At 35.8% G+C, this 24,808-nt stretch overlaps 1 protein-coding gene across 1 annotated transcript in view; it reads left to right on the forward strand.

Annotated features, from left to right (window-relative positions):
- The window catches only part of LOC122022544, a 120,590-nt gene extending 110,944 nt beyond the window's left edge, over window positions 1-9,646 (forward strand). The window contains exon 7 of the mRNA XM_042580574.1: window positions 9,163-9,646. Within this exon, the coding sequence (XP_042436508.1) occupies window positions 9,163-9,324 (162 nt within the window). The 3' untranslated portion in view covers window positions 9,325-9,646. The remainder of the gene's footprint in view (window positions 1-9,162) is intronic.
- Window positions 9,647-24,808: the final 15,162 nt, after the last annotated feature.

Consider the following 24,808-nt stretch of genomic DNA (forward strand, 5'->3'; position numbering starts at 1 on the left):
TAGATCTAATTCTTAGGCTTAATTTTAGGGATTTATCCTAAGTTAGAGATAAGATAAAGATCGTAGAGTTATATATATATTTATATTATCTTTCAATGGAAATATAGATTTCTTCATAATCCTTTTATGATTTCATCGATTTCAAATTGGCTTTAATACAGTCGATGGCCATGTTTTTGGCTAAAGCATGGACTAAGTCCTCCTAGCTCCAAAACTAACTTAGGATTAAACAAATAGTAATTTCTTGACATCAAATTTATAGAAGCAAAAGAGTTGAGCAATTACCACTTTCACGCTCAGATAGACTTTGTTCTTGTAACTGATAGATTGATTTGGTTTTTGAAATAATGAAGAAGATAGGAGGAGAGATGATTCATGCAATAGGGACCAACCACCTTCGCTCTCAGTTTCCAAGGTTGTGTTTGCCAACCAATTAACATGATACTAATTACTATCAAAATCTTACCCAAGAGCAAGGCAGGCTTAAAATCTCGACCCGTGCCGAGGTCTCAATCCCAAATCGGAATGAAACCGTTTCGGTATCGGATCATGCAGTGTCGATATAGTTTCCATATTTTTTAAATATAAATATAAATCTATATTAATATTTGATTATTAAAGATGTCTATATTTTGAGATGTTGAATTTATATTTTAATATATTCTCATAAGATAATACCAATTAAATTATTATAAAAAATATTTTAAAAAATAAGTAATTCTTAAAATTCAAAACTAAATTTAAAATTATAAAAATAATTGTAAAATTATTTGAATATTTTAAATTATTTTTTAATGTATTTGTAATTTTTTTATTTTACAAATTTTATTTGAAATGTTTAAGAATTATATAATTTTTTTAATTTTTTAGATTGTTTTAAATTTATGTTTAATTTTAAAATTATTTAAAAATTTTAATTTATTTTGAAAAATAAAATTCAAAATTATTTAAAATTTTGAAATAATTTTTAATATTTTAAAATTATTATTAATAATAATTTACTTATAAAAATAGATATTTAAAAATAAAAAATTAACTACATCAAAAACACAAAAAAAAATTGTGATCCCTTGGCGTAACATCCACGGAGGATTATAGGAATATACAATATTTTATTAAAAAATTTTGAATTTTAAATTAGTTTTTATATATTTTAATGGAATAATATAATTAGGATTTTAAAAAAAAATAATTATTTATTTAAATCAAAGATAATTAGATTTTTAAAAAAATTAATAACATAACTAAAAAATAAATAAATAAAATATTTATTATATATTTTAAAATTAAAATAAATAAAATATTTATTATATATTTTAAAATTAAAATAAATAAAATATTTAAATAATTAAATAATTTTACTAGAATTTAATTAACTCTCTTTGAATTATCCCCATCCATCCTGAGAATTGTTTTAATTTAAAAAATCATTTAATTAAAAAAACGAACAAGCGCAGCCACGACCCCTCCGATGCGGCCGCGGGGGTCGCGCGGCCCCTCCGACGTGGCCAGGGGTTGCGCAACTCCTCCTGTGTAGTAGTTGGCATCGCAACGCCCTTCTTGTGCGACCACTAACTTCGCCATGGGCGTCGCGACGCCTCCGCAGCTACAACGGGACTGGTGTCGAGTTCGTGTCAGTGTCGACCAGCGGGCGGAATGAAATGTTTCACCAGTTTCGACTGGCTAGACATGAGATCTCAAACCATGTTGAAGAGGATTAATTGTCTTTTAACAATGGACGGTCGTGGCTTTAGCCAAAGAATGGACTGGACACTTCTCCCAGCCCTCAAAGCAGGAAGAGCACATTCAACTAATAATTATGGAAGCAAAAGAGACAAGAAAACGATGAGTAATTACCTACGACAACAATTGACCATCTTCGACTTAAGATGAACTTCGTTCGTGACTGATAAATGACTCTTGTAGTAGACTAATCCATAAGAGAGAGGAGAAAATGTTGGGAGGCACACCTATTTTTGAGATAATAAAGAAGACGATGGGAGAGAGATTAGTGCCAAAACAAACCATCTGTGCCTTAGTTTCCAAGGTCGTATTCGTTGATATATTCCTAATCGCTTTGGAAGTCGGACTTAGAGAGGATGAGTTGGCCTTAATGCAATCAAGAGTCATGGCTTTAGCTAAAAGCTAGGACTAGGTTCTTCTCATAAAAGACATAGCATGTAAAGTTAACAACTTAGGATTTGCAACAGATGCCATTTCTTGAAATTATTAAACTACTAATTATGGAAGCAAAAGAGTCATGAAAAGGATAAGCAATTACTTGAGATGGTAACTGACCACCTTCTCCCTTAGTTATACTTCACTCCTATGGCCAATAGATTGCTCTTACAATAAGCAATTACCTACGATGGTAACTGACCACCTTCTAACTTAGATACACTTCGTTCCTATGGCCAATAGATTGCTCTTACAACCAATTGCTCGATCAGTGAGAGAGAAGAGAAATGTATGTAGGCACCTAATTTCTAAGACGATGGGAGAAAGATTATTGCTACAATAGCAACCGACTACCTTCAACGTCAATTTCCAAGGTCGTATTCTCCAATTGATTGGCATGATTCTTATCGCTTTTGAAGTCTCGTCTCAGAAAGATGAATTGGCTTTAACACAGTCGACAATCGTGACTTTGGCCAAAGCGTGAATTGGGTCCTTCTCCTAGGCCTCTCAAAGTAGGCAAAGTTAACAACAACTTAGGATTTGCAACGGCGACTGACCTCCTACACCCTTAGACTTTGTTCCTACAATTGATACATTGTTTTTATAGTCAATCGATCGATTATAGAGAGAGAGAGAGAAGAGAAGTGTTAGTAGAGACACCATCTTCACCTTCAATTGACTAACACGATTCTAATCACTTTGGAAATCTCACCTAAAGAGGATGAATTAGCTTTAACATAGTTGACTCACATGGCTTTGGCCAAAGCATAGGCGCGTCCTTTTTGCAGCTCTCAAAGCAGGAAGAGCTGACAACAACTAGTAGTTTCATATAATCATTAAACTGATAAGCACGGGAGAAAAATAGTCACAAAAAAGATAAGCAATTACCCGCATCAACAACCTACCACCTTCACCCTTGGTAGGCTTCATTTTTGCTGCCAATGGATTACTCTTCGGTTGATCGATCAATTAAAGAGAGATAAGGCAAGGGTTTTAGTTTTTTCTTCTTGGTTAACAATAGTTTGATTTATTGGGAAAAAATAGATTAAAAAAAACATATTGTTGTTATCTTTTAAAGGAGGCCTATTTTTTTTTAAATTATAAAACAATGTCTCAACCTATGATGTTTGACCTAAATGTATTTATATCCATCAGGCCTAGATTTTGTAACCCAGACCAAATATATATTATTAAACTGACTCAGATTTGAATTGACTAATCAATTTTTTAATATGAAAATAATATAACTCTGTCCAAAATATCTTTTTACCCACCTAAATAATATTTTACTCAGATTTGAATTGGCTTACAAAGGAAAGACTCAACCGGATCGATCCCTTCGAAAACCCCATGAAACTACGGGACAAACTAGTCGAGTTTCATGAAGGAACGGACGACTCTAAGGTAACAAAGCACGATTTACTTTTGAACCAATTATTTAATTGTAAAATGTTAGATAGAGAGACCACTAGTCAACTACACTCAAGGATAAAAGGCATCCTAAATAGGCTCCACATAACTGGACACAAACTCGAAAACCGCAACATCGTAAGGTACGCTCCAAAAGCGTTTCCTAGAAACTCTCTATGGGCATCTATGGTAGATGCATACAAAATTTTGAAGGATATTTCATTAATTAAATTAGATGAAAAATTTTGTGAATTAGAATTATATGAGCAGGTTAACTCATTTCAAACCGAGAAAGGTAATGTCTTATTTGCAGGTCAAAATAGAAGCAAAGAATCCAAGCCAAAGTCTCGACCAAAACAAGAGTCTGAAAGTGAGTAAACAAGAGTCAGATTCAAATTCCAATAACGAAGAAAAAATAGTAAACAAGGTTCGAAAAATATTACAAAGAAAAAGAAGTTTTCTAAAAGAGAACTGAAAAAGGTGGTACAAAACAATTCGGGTAAACCTAAATCGAAGGTAACGTGCTACAAGTGCAATGCTAAAAGATACTACAAGTATGAACGCCCTAACCTAAAGGAGGAGAACCCCAAGAAATCAAGAAAGAGAAAACACTCAAGGCTACTTGGGACGAGTCGACTTCGGAGGAATCGAATGAGAAGGAACCGACGCAGTCCAACTCGCGATCGATCGCTCCTCGTGAGCAGTCGAGGCAGCGGGAAAATTTGACTAGGGATTGGTAGGAAGTGGGAAGAGGAGAGAAGGAAAAAGTTTAGGTTAAAAGAAAAATAAATAAATAAAATTAATAGGATTAATATTTTTAAAAAATCAATTGATCTTTAATCGAGTTAATAATAATGATATTTCTTAAAATTATCACTATAGGTAATTTGTTTTTTTTAATTTTAAGATTAATAATATTTAATAAATGTCAGAAAATTACTGTAATAATAGTATATTTTAGTAATGTATGGATCTAGATCCGAATCAAGATTTGCACTCGTATATTATGGCAGTTAGGTTTCCTCGAGTAAATAAGAGGGCAAGCGAAGGATGTAGGGCGAGCGAAGGATCAAGGGGCAGAGCATAGTGGATCGTCAGTTTCCTTGGTGAGCGCTTCACATATATTCACCTCACCAATGCCCTTCAACAGGTTAATGAATCTTCAACTCCCTTTTTCGATTTGACATCTTGTAGATCTATGGAATTCCTCTGGTTTTTTAAGCTGTCTACTAAAAATCATCATTTTAGGGTTCCCTAGTTCTATTTTGATTTTCGGGAATTGCTTTAGTATTTGTCCCCATTTACTACTGAGATTGTGGAGTTTAAGTTATCTTTTCTAGGGCTTGAATGTTTACTAAGAAACGTTTAAATATTGAAATTGATTCTAGTTTTTTTTTAATTATTTGATCCTGATTCTGTTAAATAATGATGACTTTCAGTGCTGGCATTCTTATATTTCTAGGGAGTTAGAAAAGACAGGAGAGGAACAGAAAGGAAAGACATTTAAAAAGAAAGAGAAGGGAAATAGACGGCTAGATCATATATTGTCTTAGGAATATTGTAATGCACATAAACTTCGACTAATTATTTCTCGAACTTGCAATCTTCTAATTAAGTTAATGAAAACCAGGCAATTCTAGGAGTTGAAAATTATGATAACATTTTCAGTTCTTACTGTTTCATTTAAAACACTTGAAACTGGAATACCTAAAATACAAAAGTACTTGTAATTAAAATATGATGACTCATGAAAGCATCAAAGTAACAAAATGAAAAATTAAAATGGTCATCAAAAGAAGTAACATATAATCTTTAGATAATGAAAATAATTTGTTAAAGCATAGCCTAAAAGTACATAACACCTATTATCATAAATGATAAAAGTATAGGAAAAACTAAATATATTTTTTTAAAATTAACTTATCATTCCAATTAACTTTTTAGTAAAAATTATATTGGAAGTACCAAACCAACTTTAAACATATTTTCATTCGTATCCATTCTATGTTGATCATGTACTAGTAGTTATGAAAGTTCATACTATTTTAATCAATGACCAATAACCACCTCAATGAATACAAATTTTTCATTAATATTCTTTCCAGATTGATCAGGCAATAGTGATAATTTATACTATTTCAAACTATCATTGATGAACCACCTGAATCTAAACCATGTAATATGCATGGATACAGAATATAGACCCGATGGCTTTGTTGCATGGATACGGTTACGGATACGGGTATCGTATCGAATACTATACGGATATGATAATACGGCAAATTTTGAAAATATAAAATACGATACAGCTAGAATACGACTATCGTTAATATATATATATATAAGGGCAGCCCGGTGCACGAAGCTCTCACTATGCAGTCCCGGGGAAAGATCCATTGCACGCAACCTTACGTTGCTTTTTGTAAGAGGTTGTTTTCCGGATTCGAACCCATGACATTTTTGTCACAAAGCAACAACTTTATATATATATATATATTGTTGCTAAAAAGTGCGAAGTACAAAAAATCGCTCAAGGATCATGGGGCTTAAAGCGCAATGCGAAGTGCACGCTTTATGGAAAAACCTAATAAACAAAAGAACTAATATATCTAATAAAAATTATTATAATTTTTTAAATTTTAAATATAAAATTATTAAAATATAAATTAATTAATAAAAATTATTAGAAATTTTTAAAATTATTAAAATATAATTACGATTTATATGAATTTAATAATATTTATTAGATTTTTTAAATATAAATTATTAAAATATATGTAATTATATTTTTTAAATTTTAAACATTAAATTATGAGAAATCAGAATATAAAGAATTAATAATATTTATTAAAAAAATTACTTTAAATATAAAATAAAAATTAATAAAACTTATTTAAAATAATTTTAAATATATTTTTTTATGTCTTTTATTGGGGTTATTTAATTAAAATTTATTTGAATTATCCTCATCTAAATGAGGAATTGTTTGAATTAATTAATTAATTATAAATCCAAAAAAACGAAGTCACGAGTCGATGACGCCGCAGTCATCATGACGCATCCAGCATTCACCGGACAAGTCCAGCGACGCTATCCAGCGTTCACCGGACAAGTCCAACGACGCCGGAAGTGTCGCCAGACGCATCCGACATTCACGGGACGAATCCGACGGCGCCGGAAGCATCGCTGGACGCATTCGACGGCACTGGCGACGCGTCCGGCGACGCGTCCAAAGCCATCGGACGCGTCAAGATGCCCGCAGCAGTTGGCAATGTCGAGGGCATTGTGACGCAATCGACGATGCCGGAAGCATTGCCAGACGCGTCTGACGGCGCCGGAAGCGTCACCGGACGCCTCCGGCAACGTCGTCGGACGCCTCCGACCCTGCCAAAAGCGTCCCGCGACGCATTCGGCATCGCCGACACCAGGAAATGCAAAAAAAATAACCAGAAAGACAATTCGAAAAGATAAATCTTACCGATCGAGCAGACCCAAGTAGATGCGTCGAGAGGCACAAGAGGCAGATGGTCAGGCGGTGAACACGACGATCAGGCAGTGAACACGAATCGCCGTATTGATTAGGACTTTAAAGAAAATAAAAAAAAGAAGGTAAGTTAGTTGCGCCTCACGCAAGTGCGCTTTTGCGCGAAGTGCAGCGAAGCGAGCACTTCCGAGACCTCGTGCGCTTCCGAGGTCTCGAAAGCGCAAGGCTGGAGCCTCGTTGCGCTTTGCGCTTAAGCGAGCGCTTCATGTGCTTTTGACAACTATGATGTAAAATCATGAAAAATGATGAAAACCGAGACTTTTAGATATTGTTCGTCAAAAAAATTGAAAGCCAAAAAGAAAAAGAATCTAAAAGACTAGGACTTATATTTAAATTTCTAAATCAAATCTTTTAAACAAAAATGATGAGTGTTTAGGCACTTGAGGAGTGGAGAAGAAATCAAAAATAATAATTTAGGGCTTAAAGGGCGAGCCGCGGCGACAGAAAGGGAGGCGGACAATGTGAAAGAGGCGATGAAAGACGAGTAAGACGAGGACGAGCAGAAAAAAGATTAGGGTTTAGGATTTAAAAACCCACAACCCAATTCATTTTTATTAATTATTTTTCAATTAGTCCTAGAAATTTTCAAATTTTTTCAATTAATCCCTAAAAATATTTGCAATTTTATCCAAACATATCCAAAAAAAGACATATCCTAGTAGTATCCTTGTCATGCCCTTGTCGTGTCCAAAATGTATTTGCCTGGTCAAACCTCAAAAATGTCCACGACACATTTTTAGTAGTATGTGATACGCGTAATTGCATATCGTATCCGTATCTGTCGTATCTGTGTCCAATACTTCAAAATAAAATCGAAGTATCTGTACTACCCTAACCCTTATAGTTTCAACTACTGATTATTAAGGAAATCTTTAATAAAAAAAATGTCAACATAATGCCCTGTGAGGCTAAAGTTTATAAAATAACAATAAAACATGTTATATGCCTTAATTATTTGGGATCACCTATATAGATATTTTGTTGTCATCAAGCTATATTTAAGGTCATGTAACTGGTAATCTTTATCATTTAAATCTGGTTTGACTTCAAGGTATATGCATTATAAGAAAAATTATATAAACAAGGTGTTTTCATTGAGATGGCTATTGGTCATTGTTGGAGATAGTATGAACCGTCATAATTACCAATCAACATAGAAGGGATACGAATGAAAATATGTTTAAAATTGGTTTGGTGATTCCAATATAACCTGGTCACCTATACAGCCATTGTGATATGCACATGGCAAGATTTTAAGATTATTTCTGAAGCATCATAAAAGACTATCAAGAAGATAGTTTCTTAAAGAAATTAGTTAAAGATCTGTGTTTTTCTACTCATTCATGACTTTTTGCATTTTTTATTTCAGCTTAAATGTGTCCAACATCTGATACAAACACCATAATATAACATTCAAAACATATTGCAAAGTGAACATAAAATTTTGACAAGGGAATATAATGCAATATGAGAAGAGAAATTTAATAGATAGCAATTAGTCTAATTTAAGTGAATGTTAGAAATACTATAGTATTAATTGTTGACATGCCAAGCAAAAAAATATTCTTAGTATAACCATCAGTTGATCCTTCATGGTCCAAAAATGGCGGTGCCCTGCGTTAGTTTTGAACTGTCCATTAGACTATCTCGTTCGGCTATATGATATCATAATATGGGATTGTTTATCTATATTGCAAGAATGAATAACATACTGCGTCGTGGTTAGAGTAATTTACTTGATATATGGTGCTCATTATTTTCATACTGGAATAAACTTGAATATGAAAAGTAAAGAGCGAAACAGCAATTACCAGCCATTATTGCAGTAGGATATTGTGTTCAATGCTATCAATCTAAAGCAAACATGTTGTATTTTCCTTTCTTATTTTAGTAGACAACACTCAACAACCAACAGTACCATATGAGGAAGTTGAAAGAGTTGCTTGAGCTTTGACTTCTTTCTTCCACATTTTGCTTCACTGGTGGCATGATAAGTTCTCTATGGTTGATTTCGTGCTTGGAAATCTCAGGTTCACACAGAGATATTTTTCAGTAATGGAGACCTTTGGAGGGCTTGCAATACGAAGGAGAATCTGGAAAGACATTTTAAGTTTACTGGTGGGAAGGTTTTCACTCGTTTCCCTCCTGAACCTAATGGATATCTACATATTGGCCATACTAAGGTAGAATAATTCTGCTTACTATGGTATTATCATTAATTTAATATTTATGTTTTACATCTTCAAGCACTGTTTATTGATTTTGGAAAGATAGGGATCATGCTACTTAAGGTGAGGTGAGGAATACATGATACATCTCTTCTCCACTTTTATATAGTGTTAAACATGACTTTACTTTGCTGCTTCTGCAGTTAAAATAACAATCGTGGTCCTGATAAATTTTTAGGGATAAACTGTGTCAATTTTGTGTGCCTCTCTCTTGTTTGTCTTCCTTGAAATGAAAATTTGGTTTGTAAATTAAACACTGTTTATTTGTATGTGGTCGTCAGACAAATTCTGGTCTGGATTAGAATAGTAGCAACAAATTAATTTTTTTTGTTTGATGTAGGTATCATGTGCGTATAAAAAATCTCTAATTCATCGTGATCCTGATAATTACATTACCAACCCTAACCCTAGCAAAAAGCAAAAATAACGCAAACTCCCAAATGCAAATGCAGTAGTAAATAGGGGATACAAACTAAACAAGTTCTCAGAAAACGGGCTTTAAAAACCAGAAGAATTCCACGCATCAAAACTAAAAAAAAAAGACAAAGATTCACTAACCTGCGGGTGTTGAATTGGATCCCATGGCGTTAGCGAGGGGAATCGTGCTCACTAATCCTTCGCCAAAGCCTCCGCCGCTCGCCCTAATCCGCCGCTCGCCCGTCTCTCGCCTTACTTCTATACCCCTTATGTACCCTCTCGACCCGATGGTATCCAGATCCGTAATCCGTCAATGTTAAATGGGCTAACTATTTCCGTGCTCAATTAATCTATCCGATCCAGTCAACGGTCAGCGTTGTATTTGCGGCTTGTCTGCAAGAGCAGAATCACAACAGTTTGCGAAGGCTAAGAAGAAAATAAAAATCAAAAAGGTATTGGTGAAGAATCATCTACCGTAAGGATTATAGAACAAAATCATATTATATCAATTTGAATTTTTTTTTCTTATACCTAAGTTTGTTTTTATATTTTTACTGTGATTTACTAAATGATAATTTTAATTTTTCCTCAAAACACGTAGGCTTTGGAAATGTCCAAATAGCATAGTCTCCCTTAGTTAAATACTCAATTTATCCTTTTGAAGTAAACAAGACAATTTTTGAACCACAAAGGTGTCTCGTCGGAGATAACGACTTGTGTCTGAAGCAAAGGCGACCAACGGCAAGCGGTGCAGCTAATTTTTTAACGAACGATGAACGATGATCCTCTGCTAGCCTAAAAAGTTGAACTGAGAGGAGGTGGCAAACGTCAGGGCGATGGCGAATAATATTCAATGAACATTGCAATTTTGACAAATACTACAAGAAAATTGAGATTTCACAACACTTAAAAAATAATATTTTTTTAATGTGTTGTCTTTCTTTTTTACAACGCTTTTCACTAAAAGCGTTATCTAAGTTTTATATTTCTTATTAAAGGCAATGCACAATAAGCATTGTCTATTAGTATTTTTTTTTATCAAAGACAACACTTTTTAAAAAGCATTGTTATAAGTGTTTTTCTTTAATCTACAACAACGTTTTAACAGGTGTTATCAATGTCACCTATCTTCCTCCGTCAAAACCTCCCTTCGCGAAAACTCCACAAAATTAAAACCTAGCCTCCCAAACTCATGTTCACCAAAACTCCACAAAAATCCATCTCCATCGAAACTCCATAGAAAATCCTCTGCTAGCAGAAAAAGTTGAACCAGAGGAGGTGGCAAACGTCAGGGCGATGGCGAATAATATTTAGTGAACATTGTAATTTCAGCAAATACTACAAGAAAATTGAAATTTCACAACATTTAAAAGACAATATTTTTTTTTAAAGTGTTGTCTTTTTTTTTTACAACGCTTTTCACTAAAAGCGTTATCTAAGTTTTATATTTCTTATTAAAGGCAATGCTCAATAAGCATTGTCTATTAGTATTTTTTTTTATCAAAGACAACACTTTTTAAAAAGCGTTGTTATAAGTGTTTTTCTTTAATATCTACAACAACGTTTTAACAAGTGTTATCATTGTCACCGAACTTCCTCCGTCAAAACCTCCCTTCGCGAAAACTCCACAAAATTAAAACCTAGCCTCCCAAACTCATGTTCACCAAAACTCCACAAAAATCCATCTCCACCGAAACTCCATAGAAAACCATCTCCGCTGAAACCCTCCTCCCGCCACCCACACCTAACCTCCCCCACCACCTAGCCTCCTCCGCCACCCCTCCGCGCCACCAACGACCTAGCTTCCTCCTCCACTCTGTCGTCACTCTTCTTCTTCGTTGTTTTCTTTAACTCTTTTTCTTTACCATTGTCGTTCACTATATTCCCCTATGCCAGACAACAACGAGGGCAAAGGAATCAGGAGGGATTTTTTTTCAAAGTTAGGTGACATTAACAACACTTGTTAAAGACCAAACCACTTGAGGGCAAAGACATGGGCAAGTCAGAAGAGGTTTTGAAGGCTGCAGATATAGACTAGCAGACGGATAAAGCGGATAACCATATAGACGAGGAGGTAGAGCAGTTTATTAAAAGGTTCAATGAACAGCTCGCCTCCACTAGAGGATTACTCCAATGACTTTGGAGTATAAATGGTTCACTTGGTCCTCTAATCTTGAAACCCTCATCTTTGCTTCTTCAAGTTTGATTGGTAATTTAATTGAATTTTTTAGTGGAAAGTTATACAAAGTAATAGATTTTACCTTTTGGAATGCTTGCATGGCTTCTTCTTGAGCATTTTCATCTTTTCTCATCCATTTTGTTCTTCTTTTTGAATAGACATGGAGTTTATTCATTTGATTGCTCTTTTGAATAAATAAATATGCTGAAACAAAACAAGTACTCATATATAGACAAACGGTTTGCTTTCTTCATTTACAACTTTTGCATTGGATTTGCCTTGCGATGGTGATGTTTTTTTATGTTGTTTTTGGCATTGCAGCTACCACAACAATGCTTTTATTGCTAGTCATGCAGTTAACATTGCTAATAAGCTCAACTCATCAACATACCCATTGTTGGAGCTTTACTTCAAGTTTTAGGTGGTCTTTGCTACTATACAATTTATTTTCTTTTAAAAGACCTTTTTTCTCAACTACAAATTCAATCATCTAAACTTTGCTTCACCTTCTCGCAATTGAGGCATATATTTTTCATCTTCTAGCTATTTGTAAAGTTAAATATTTGTGGCACATTAAGTTATAAAAAAACCTTCATACCCAAGATAAGATGATCTTGTAGTGTGTATGCTTGTAGTTGCCTAAAAATATGAAACATTTAGGACTTGATGGACCACTTAGATTGCTTTATATTATGTACAAGTTTCTTCTTGAATTTATGCACAAATGGATACTCGTTTAGATAATATAATCATCCTCTTATTGGGTTTATGAAGTTATTACTCAAAAGCTCAATCATTTGATTTCCTAACATCATTATTTTTTTGCTCAATTGCTTTTATTGTAAACTGAAGGGTTTGCATGTGTAGGCCTATAATAAGCTTTCACTATTGGAGTGTATACTGAAAGCCTAAGCTTTTGTAAACATTTGTTTTGAATAAAGAATCACATTTTGTAAAATTATCTATATTTGTTTGTAGTTGTTCAATTAATTATATTGTAGATAACATAGCATGTGGTGTCACATGCAGAAAATGATGTTATCAGTACCTTATAAATTATAAATAGTAGCTCACGACCAAAATGGAAAGGAACAAATCATTAGAAGGTCGTAGTGTAATTAGGTATCAGTTTATCTTGACTGTATAATTACACTAGTACACTTAGAGCGTATTGAGTAGGACCATTTGAGGTCGTTTCTTTTATACTGACTTTATAAAGGAACAAAGACCTCAGTTACTATGGAAGTGTGTGCTCTTAATCCTAATATAATAACAAGCACATATATTTGATATTTATTTCTTTAATTTATCAATGGGTGAGATTTAGTTCGATGAATCAATAAGCCCGATAAATTGGAAAATGGTATCACTTATAGTGCGTGTTGTTGATTATAGAAGGAAACTGTGTCCTAGAGATACTAGGTTGATAATGTCCTCAAGAGGAGCTCATAAGGATTGTCATGTTAAACCCTACAGGTGGACTTAGTCCGACATGATGATAAGGTTGAGTGGTACTACTCTTGGACTAAGATATTAATTAAATGAGTTGTCAGTAACTCACTTAATTAGTGGACATTCGATATCTTAAACGCAGGGAGAGTAACACACTCATAATAAGAAGGAGCCCAAAAATGTAATTTGGGATTGGTGCGGTAGTTCAATAATAGTTCTCTAGTGGAATGAATTATTATTGATAAAATTAAGTTGTGTGTTCGGGGCGAACACGGGATGCTTAATTTTATCGGGAGACCAAAACCAATTCCTCCTCTCGGTCCCTATCGTAGCCTCTTATTTATAGAGTACTATACCCACCTATACCCACCTTCTATACCCACCTAAAGGAGGTCGGCCAAGCTAGCTTGGGAACCAAGCTAGGGCTGGCCTAAGCATGGGTTTAGGGTGGACGGCCCTAGCTTGATCCCAAGCTAGTAGGGCCGGCCATAATTAAATTAAAAACGATTTTTAATTTTAATTTTTATTATGTGGAAGATATAATTTATTAAAGAGAATTAAAATTAAAATATCTCTCTTGAAAAGGATCTACAAAAGATTAAAGAAAGAGATTAGATTAGATCTCTTTCCTTATTTGTAGATTGGTGAGATATTTTATTTTCTCTTTAAAAATTATTCACATGATTGAAAAATTAAAATTATAGAAATTTCTTTTTATCAACCATGAAGGGATTATAAAGGGAAATTTTATTTTTTAAAATTTCCAAAGATAAATAAGGAAGTTTTAATTGTTGATTGAAACTCTCCTAATTTTTCTATTTGAGGTGGCCGGCCATGATTAGTTGATTAAGAAATTTTATTAAATTTTTCTTAATTAATTATTGTCAAAGAAAGTTAAGGAAATTTTATTATAAATAAATTTCCTTATTTGCCAAAGCCAAGGAATATAAAAGAAGGGGTAGGGGTGCCTTCATGGGTGACAACCTCTATTATTTCTCTCCCTCTTTTCCTTGGTGTTGTGGCCGGCCATCATCTCTTCTCCTCTTCCTCTTTGTGGTGGCCAAAACTCTCTATTGCTTGGAGCTCTTGTGGAGGCCGGATACTACTTGGAGAAGAAGAAGAAGAAGGAGAGAAAGCTTGCATCCCTTGGAGCTTGGTTGGTGATTTGTTCTTCATCCTTGGTAAAGCTTCTTTGATTGTGGCCGAACCTAGCTAGGAGAAGAAGAAGGTGGTTGGTGGTTTCTCATCTCGGAAGATCGTTGCCCACACAACGTCCGAGGTTAGAAGAGGAATACGGTAGAAGATCAAGAGGTCTTTCTAGAAGGTATAACTAGTAATTTTTCCTTTTCCTCATCATACTAGTTATTTATGGAAATAATACCAAATACAAGAGGCTTACGATTCTAGAATTTCGAATATGTTTTTCGATGTTGTGTTCTTTTGTTTTTTCTTTTCCTTGTGATTTGATTGTTCTTTTCAGTTAACCTAAAGTTATTTTAGGAAATTAAATATTAGATTTCTATAAAAGGTTTTGTCTAGTCGGTGGTGGTTGCTCCCAAATCCAAGAAGGTCATGTGCCTCGCCACGTCAGTACTGGGAACCGATTATGGAAATTAATATTTAATGGAATTAATAACTTAAGGTGATTTAGGTCGAACGTGTTAAGTTCCGCAGGAGATCCAAGTCAAAACCTAGAAGAACAAATAGATTAAGTTTTGGATCAAACGTGTTAAGTTCCGCAGGCGATCCAAAATTTAATTTAAAAGAACACATGGTAGCTAGGAAAAGGTTCAGACCTTTGTACAAAAATTTTTGTACAGTGAAACCTCTAGCAACCAACAATTGGTATCGAGCTAGGGTTTTGCCTCTGTGTATTTGGTATTAGGTTAATTATGCACATGTCATACATAATTTAGGCAGGTTAATAGTAGGATGTGCTAACTTTGTGGATGTAGGATCCAACTATTATGACTTTTAATTATTATGTGTGTGATTGGACCCTTGGACATGTCAAGGGCATTTATCTGTGTGTGCATGATTGTATTAAAATACAGCAGGAGCTGTATTTAGTTTTATTAGGATTTTATTTTTGATCTAGATACATGTACATTCCTTTTATGGAATATAGGATCAAAATGTAAAATTCTATTTATGTCGCGGATCGAATCTTGCAAAGCGTGGAACCTTCTAAGCACCAGAGGCGCAGCGGAACTAGGAGCAAGATGGATGCGACAGCTAGACCCGGTGGCGGTGGCCAAATATGGCAGCAGCTTGGGATGACAACACACGGAGGACAATTAGAGATAAAAGCCATAATAGTTGAAAATTAAATTTTCTATTTATTGCTTTTATATTATGCTGTGTGTGCATGTTAGTTTACAAGTTTTAGTAGGATAGCATAGTTAAAATTCCTCATTTATAAATAACTAAGTGGGAGAGGGATTTTTAAGTAAATCCCATGGTCTCCATTACTGGTTTGTAAGTGATGCAAACAAGCTTGCGCGTTGGCTCTGAGTGCCTTCCTCCATAACGGATAAGCTTGTTTGCGGATCACTAGAACAGACTTCCATTTTTGGATGACTATAGGAAGTTAATTAAGAGCATGTGATCTTCCCCAACAGAAGGGGCATAATCTTATTAATGGACTTAGTGTCAAGTAATGGTATACACTTAGAAACATCTAATAGTATCCTCCCCATCGGAGTCACTGCTATTATTTGTGTGACCAAATGATACCAACTATTAATTTTATTTGTCAAAAAGTTAGGTTAACAAGATAATAAAATTAATGGGTTAAAACCCTCCTTTTACAAATGTTGAATTTGTATACGTCCACACTAACGTGGCATACAAAATTCACGGTGTTTTGAGGTGTTGGTTAATTTAAAATAGTATTGTTTGAGGAATCAATATTATTCTAAATTTAGAGTTCTGACCAAAAGTTATTTGTGATTCTTAGGATGACTTTCAACCCACTGTCCATCATACTTCAACAGAATAGACTTACTGGACCTAATTACATAGATTGGAAAAGAAACCTGGACATTGTTCTTACTGCTGAAAGCTATAAATTTGTACTGATGAAGCACCCATTGGTGAATCTACCCAAGAGGAGATTGAATATCATAGGAAATGGGTAAAAGCAGATGAGATGGCGTGGTGTTACATTTTGGCTTCAATGTCAAATGTATTGCAACATCAGCATCAAGATTTACCAACAGCCTATGATATTATGAACAATCTCAAGGAACTCTTTGGTCATCAGGATAGGGCTTCTAGGCAAGAAGCCATGAGAAAGATAATGACAACCACCATGCAAGAGGGTACTCCTGTAAGGGATCATATCCTAAAGATGATGGCTTATCTGAACGAGATACAGATCCTTGGAGGAGAAATTGATGGGGAAACCCAGATCGATATGATCCTCCAAACGCTACCTAGAAGTTTTGAGCAGTTCCGCCTAAACTATAATATGAATAAGAGGATTTATTCATTAGCGGAACTACTACAGAACTTCAAGCAGCAGAAGGATTATTTCGTCACAATGCTCAAATTCACTATGCTGAAAATGGTTCTACTTCTAAATCGAGAGGAAAGAAGAAGAAGAAACAAGCTGGTTCAGCAAAGAAAGTGAATAAATCTCAGAGTACGGGATTTAAAGCTGGAGTGAAGAAGCCGAAGGGCAAGTGCTTCATCTGCAAGCAGGCAGGACATTGGAAGGCGGACTGTCCTCGTAGGAACCAAAACAAAGGTATATCTCATGCTCTAGTTGTTGAAACATGTTTAGCGGTGTTATCTACCAGCACCTGGTGTGTAGATACGGGAGCCACTGATCATGTCTGCAATTCCCTGCAGGGGTTCCAGGAAACCCGACGACTATCTGAAGGAGAGATTACCGTCTACATGGGCAATCCTACTAAGGTGGCGGCTGTTGCAGTGGGAGACGTCTACTTATCTTTTAGTAGAAATAGAAATTTGGTTTTAAGAAATTTTCTTTATGTACCCAGTTTTAGAAAGAATTTAATTTCAGTTTCTAAACTGTTTTTAGATGGATATTCAGTTTCTTTCAGTAACGATGTAGTTATTAAAAGAAATAAAGTGATTATTTGTTCTGGTGCATTAGTTGACAATTTGTATACTTTAAATTCAATTTCTTCCATAAAGCAAAACATGGAAATTTATAACTCATCTTCTAACTCTAATAAGAAAAAAGAACCTTCGGAAATGAACCAAGCATATCTTTGGCATCTAAGGCTTGGTCATATTAACTTAAGTAGGATTCAGAGGCTTATAGTCGATGGACTTTTGAGTTCATTAGAGTTGGAAAATTTTCCAACTTGTGAATCTTGCTTAGAAGGTAAAATGACCAAGAGACCGTTCAAGGCCAAGGGGTATAGAGCCAAAGAAGTGTTAGAATTGGTTCATTCTGATTTGTGTGGTCCTATGTCTGTCCAGGCAAGAGGTGGTTTTGAATATTTCGTCTCTTTTATAGATGATTATTCAAGATATGGATACATTTACCTAATGCGCCGCAAGTCTGAGTGCTTTGATAAGTTCAAAGAATACAAGGCTGATGTGGAGAAACGATTAGGTAAAAGTATCAAGACACTACGATCTGATCGTGGTGGCGAATACCTCTTAGGAGAGTTTAGGAATTACTTATCAGAGGCCGGGATTCAATCCCAATTGTCTGCACCTGGAACACCCCAACAGAATGGTGTGGCAGAACGAAGGAATATGACTCTTATGGAGATGGTTAGATCGATGATGAGTTATTCAGAATTACCAAATTCGTTTTGGGGATATGCTCTAGAAACAGCAGTATTCGTTCTGAACTTAGTACCTTCAAATCAGTTTCTTCTACTCCCATAGAATTGTGGAATGGGCGAAAACCCAGTCTAAGACATATTCGGATTTGGGGTAGTCCAGCACATGTGCTGAAACCAGATGCTGATAAGTTAGAATCCCGTACAGAAGTTCGCGTGTTTGTAGGATATCCCAAAGGAACGAAAGGTGGTTTATTTTATAGTCCTAAAGACCAGAAGGTCATTGTTAGCACCAATGCCCAGTTTTTAGAAGAAGACTATATAATGGATCACAAGCCCAGTAGCAAAGTTGTTTTAGAAGAACTTAGAGAGGACACGTCTACTTCAGTAACAACAGTACAAGATGAAGTACCACAAGAGACTGCAACACGTGTCACACATGATACACAACCACAGACAGTGCCTCGTCGTAGTGGGAGGGTTGTAAGGCAGCCTGAAAGATTCATGTTTTTGGGAGAGTCTTCGGACTTGATCCCGGGTAAACATGAACCTGATCCACGAACATATGACGAAGCACTCCAAGATATAGATGCAGCATCTTGGCAAAAGGCAATGAATTCTGAAATAGAGTCTATGTACTCTAATAAGGTCTGGGAGCTTGTAGAGCCACCTGATGGTGTAAAAGCCGTTGGATGCAAGTGGATCTACAAAAGGAAAAGAGGGACAAATGAGAAGGTAGAAACCTTCAAAGCTAGGCTTGTTGCGAAAGGGTACACTTAGAAAGAGGGAATCGATTATGAGGAAACCTTTTCACCGGTAGACATGCTTAAGTCTATCCGGATACTCTTATCCATTGCTGCTCATATGGATTATGAGATTTGGCAAATGGATGTCAAGACAGCTTTCCTTAATGGAAGTCTTGAAGAGAACATTCATATGAAGCAACCAGAAGGGTTCATTGAAAAAGGCAAAGAGCATCTAGTGTGCAAGCTCAATCGGTCCATTTATGGACTGAAGCAAGCTTCAAGGTCTTGGAACATCCGGTTTAATGAAGTAATCCAGTCATATGGATTTATTCAGTGTCCGGATGAGTCTTGTGTATACAAGAAGTGTAACGGAAACATGGTGGTATTTCTTGTACTATACGTAGATGATATTTTGTTAATTGGCAACAATGTCAAGGTATTATCAGACGTAAGGGTATGGTTGTCCAAACAATTTGATATGAAGGACTTAGGAGAGTGTGCACACATTCTTGGGATCAAAGTGATAAGGGATCGCAAGAAAAGAATGTTGTGTCTGTCCCAAGATTCATATATAGATACAATCCTTGCTCGTTTTAGTATGCAGGATTCCAAGAAAGGTTTCTTACCTTTTAGGCATGGAATAGCTCTATCTAAAGAGATGTCTCCAAAGACATCAAAGGAGATAGAAGACATGAAAGCAGTTCCTTGCTTCGGGTGTAGGAAGCCTTATGTATGCAATGCTATGCGAGACCGATATTTGTTTTCAGTGGGCATGGTTAGCGATATTAGAGTAACCACGGACAAGGACATTGGATGCGGTATAGCATATATTAAAGTACACGAAGGACTAGAGATTATATGCTAATTTACCAAGGGACGATTTGCTCCCTACGGGTTAGACGGATTCGGATTTCCAATCAGATAGGGACAATAGTAAGTCTACATCAGGCTATGTGTTTACTTTAGGAGGTGGAGCCATTTCATGGAGGCGTGTTAAGCAGAAATGCGTTTCGGACTCAACCATGGAAGCTGAGTATGTAGCAGCCTCTGAGGCAGCTAAAGAAGCAGTATGGCTCAGGAACTTTCTAATGGACTTAGATATGATTCCTGGTTTTCCCAAAATCATCATAATTTATTGTGATAATAGCGGTGCAGTTGCAAACTCGAAGGAACCACGAGCTCATAAGGCAAGTAAACATATAGAGCGCAAGTACCACTTGATACGAGATATCGTGAAGCGAGGAGAAGTTGTCATCGCCAAGATTGCATCAGCGGATAACCTGGCAGATCCTTTCACTAAGGCCCTTCCGGCGAAAGCTTTCGATCGGCATGTGGAGGGAATGGGAATCAGATATATGGTAGAAGATATGGCAGCTTAGTCATTAGTATAAGTGGGAGATTGTTGGAGTGTATACTGAAAGCCTAAGCTTTTGTAAACATTTGTTTTGAATAAAGAATCACATTTTATCAAATTATCTACATTTGTTTGTAGTTGTTCAATTAATTATATTGTAGATAACATAGCATGTGGTGTCACATGCAGAAGATGATGTTATCAGTACCTTATAAATTATAAACAGTAGCTCACGACCAAAATGGAAAGGAACAAATCATTAGAAGGTCATAGTGTAATTAGGTATCAGTTTATCTTGACTGTATAATTACACTAGTACACTTAGAGCGTATTGAGTAGGACCATTTGAAGTCGTTTCTTTTATACTGACTTTATAAAGGAACAAAGACCTCAGTTATTATGGAAGTGTGTGCTCTTAATCCTAATATAATAACAAGCACATATATTTGATATTTATTTCTTTAATTTATCAATGGGTGAGATTTAGTTCGATGAATCAATAAGCCCGATAAATTGGGAAATGGTATCACTTATAGTGTGTGTTGTTGATTATAGAAGGAAACTGTGTCCTAGAGATACTAGGTTGATAATGTCCTCAAGAGGAGCTCATAAGGATTGTCATGTTAAACCCTGCAGGTGGACTTAGTCCGACATGATGATAAGGTTGAGTGGTACTACTCTTGGACTAAGATATTAATTAAATGAGTTGTCAGTAACTCACTTAATTAGTGGACATTCGATATCTTAAACGCAGGGAGAGTAACACACTCATAATAAGAATGAGCCCAAAAATGTAATTTGGGATTGGTGCGGTAGTTCAATAATAGTTCTCTAGTGGAATGAATTATTATTGATAAAATTAAGTTGTGTGTTCGGGGCGAACACGGGATGCTTAATTTTATCGGGAGACCAAAACCAATTCCTCCTCTCGGTCCCTATCGCAGCCTCTTATTTATAGAGTACTATACCCACCTATACCCACATTCGTCGGCCAAGCTAGCTTGGGAACCAAGCTAGGGCCGGCCTAAACATGGGTTTAGGGTGGCCGGCCCTAGCTTGATCCCAAGCTAGTAGGGCCGACCATAATTAAATTAAAAACGATTTTTAATTTTAATTTTTATTATGTGGAAGATATAATTTATTAAAGAGAATTAAAATTAAAATATCTCTCTTGAAAAGGATCTACAAAAGATTAAAAAAAGAGATTAGATCTCTTTCCTTATTTGTAGATTGGTGAGATATTTTATTTTCTCTTTAAAAATTATTCACATGATTGAAAAATTAAAATTATAGAAATTTCTTTTTATCAACCATGAAGGAATTATAAAGGAAAATTTTATTTTTTAAAATTTCCAAAGACAAATAAGGAAGTTTTAATTATTGATTGAAACTCTCCTAATTTTTCTATTTGAGGTGGTCGGCCATGATTAGTTGATTAAGAAATTTTATTAAATTTTTCTTAATTAATTATTGTCAAAGAAAGTTAAGGAAATTTTATTATAAATAAATTTCCTTATTTGCCAAAGCCAAGGAATATAAAAGAAGGGGTAGGGGTGCCTTCATGGATGACAACCTCTATTATTTCTCTCCCTCTTTTCCTTGGTGTTGTGGCCGGCCATCATCTCTTCTCCTCTTCCTCTTTGTGGTGGCTGAAACTCTCTATTGCTTGGAGCTCTTGTGGAGGCCGGATACTACTTGGAGAAGAAGAAGAAGAAGGAGAGAAAGCTTGCATCCCTTGGAGCTTGGTTGGTGATTTGTTCTTCATCCTTGGTAAAGCTTCTTTGATTATGGCCGAACCTAGCTAGGAGAAGAAGAAGGTGGTTGGTGGTTTCTCATCTCGGAAGATCGTTGCCCACACAACGTCCGAGGTTAGAAGAGGAATACGGTAGAAGATCAAGAGGTCTTTCTAGAAGGTATAACTAGTAGTTTTTCCTTTTCCGCATCATACTAGTTATTTATGGAAATAATACCAAATACAAGAGGCTTACGATTCTAGAATTTCGAATATGTTTTTCGATGTTGTGTTCTTTTGTTTTTTCTTTTCCTTGTGATTTGATTGTTCTTTCCGGTTAACCTAAAGTTATTTTAGGAAATTAAATATTAGATTTCTATAAAAGGTTTTGTCTAGTCGGTGGTGGTTGCTCCCATATCCAAGAAGGCCATGTGACTCGCCACGTCAGTACTGGGAACCGATTATGGAAATTAATATTTAATGGAATTAATAACTTAAGGTGATTTGGGTCGAACGTGTTAAGTTCCGCAGGAGATCCAAGTCAAAACCTAAAAAACAAATAGATTAAGTTTTGGATCAAATGTGTTAAGTTCCGCAGGCGATCCAAAATTTAATTTAAAAGAACACATGGTAGCTAGGAAAAGGTTCAGACCTTTGTACAAAAATTTTTGTATAGTGGAACCTCTAGGTTTTCCGAGTAGCAACCAACATTCACATCATCGAGCATATCTTAGGTGAAGTTATTGAATGTTGTTAATTGCTCACATTTTCATGCATGCATCTTTTTGTTTTACTGAATTCTTTTTATGCTTCTATATTTTCTATTAATATTAGATAGAAGTTGTGTCTTGTTTATTATTTGAACGACAGATTATTTTTATAACTTAATTATTCATTCATGTTGATACAGATGATGATGACTGGGTCCAGGAGATAATGTGGATATTAAGATCATAATAAGATGGTGGTCGAGGTTAAGACAGGGTAGGGTTTGTTACCCGATTTTGTCGATCACCATGTATTAAAGGTCTCAAAATTTTGTTCGAAAGTCCCTTAAACAGAATGTTAGACTAAAGCCTCGGGCAAAGGCTGAATGAATAGAAGGTTTTGTGTACACGCTCGGCTGAACAAAGCACAGACGAGCTTAAGGACACTTAGCCTTATATAAAGTCTTTGATATACAATCGGTTGGGCAAATGTCGAACGAATAGAAGGTGTTGTGTACATGCTCGGCCAGGCAAAGCATCAGGCGAGCTTAAGGACGCTTAACCTTATATAAAGTCTCGAACGGAGGGAAGGTTTTGTGTATACGCTCGGTCGGGCAAAGCCCGGATGAGCTTAAGAACATAGCCTTATAAAAAGTCTTTGGTATATGATCGACCGGGAAAATGCCAAACAGAGGGAAGGTTCTGTGTACACGCTTGGCTGGGCAAAGCAACGACAAGCTTAAGGACACTTAGACTTATATTAAGACATTGGTATACGATCAACCAGACAAAGGTCAAATGGAGGAAAGGTTCTGTGTATACGCTTGGCCGAGCAAAGTCCGGACGAGCTGAAGGATACAACCTTATATAAAGTCTTTGGTACACGATCGACTGAGAAAAAGCCGAATGGAGGTAAGGTTCAGTGTACATGCTTGGCCAAGCAAAACCCGGATAAGCTTAAGGACATTTAACCTTATATAAAGTCTTTGATATACGATCGATCGGGTAAAGGTCAAATGAATAGAAGGTTCTGTAGGATTGAAACGAATTTAAATATCTCCACAATGACATGATATTGTTCATTTTAGGCCTAAACCCTCATGGTTTTGTTCTTGGGCTCTACGCAAAAGGCCTCATACCAAAAGAGATATTTTTTTCTCTTATAAATCTATGGTCTTTCCCATATGTTTTCAATGTGAGACTATATTTGTAATCTTGCAACCCCAACAATCTCCCCTCAAACAAAGGACCACAGAGTCCCCCCTCAAGTATTGGGTCACTCTTGAGCTACTCAGGGCCTCCCCTCGAGCATCGGGTCACTCTTAACCTGCTCAGGGTCTCCCCTCAAGTATCGGGTCACTCTTGACCCGCTCAGGGTCTCCCCTACTTCGTTTAAAGTTTCTCCCATATGGTTAGTCCAGTGAAAATCGACCTGGCTTTGATACCAATTGTAAAATTGAAAAGAATTTAGATATTTCCATAACGATATGATATTGTCCACTTTGGACCTAAGTTCTCATGATTTTACTTTTAGACTCTACCCAAAAGTCTCATACCAATGGAGATATCTTTTTCTTATAAATCAATGATTTTTCCTATGTGTTTTCAATGTGGCACTATATTTACAATCTTATAACCCTAACAGGTTCTGTGCACACGCTCGGCCGGGCAAAGCCCGAACGAGCTTAAGGACACAACTTTATATAAAGTCCCTAGTATACGATCGGTCGGACAAAGGCAGAATGAATAGAAGGTTCTGTGTACATGCTCAGCCTGGCAAAGCCCGAACGAGCTTAAGGACACTTAGCCCTATATAAAGTCCTTGGTATATGATCGACCGGATAAAGGTCGAACGAATAGAAGGTTCTGTGTACACGCTCGGCTGGGCAAAGCATCTGACGAGCTTAAGGCCGCTAAGCCTTATATAAAGTCCTTGTTATACGATTGGTCGGATAAAGCCGAATGAATAGAAGGTTCTTTGTACACGCTTGGCCGGGCAAAGCACCGGACGAGCTTAAGGCCGCTCAGCCTTATATAAAGTCCTTGGTATATGATCGGTCGAACAAAGGCCGAACGGAGGAAAGGTTCTATGTAT

Source organism: Zingiber officinale, chromosome 9B (assembly GCF_018446385.1).
Source record: "Zingiber officinale cultivar Zhangliang chromosome 9B, Zo_v1.1, whole genome shotgun sequence".
Taxonomy (NCBI): domain Eukaryota; kingdom Viridiplantae; phylum Streptophyta; class Magnoliopsida; order Zingiberales; family Zingiberaceae; genus Zingiber; species Zingiber officinale.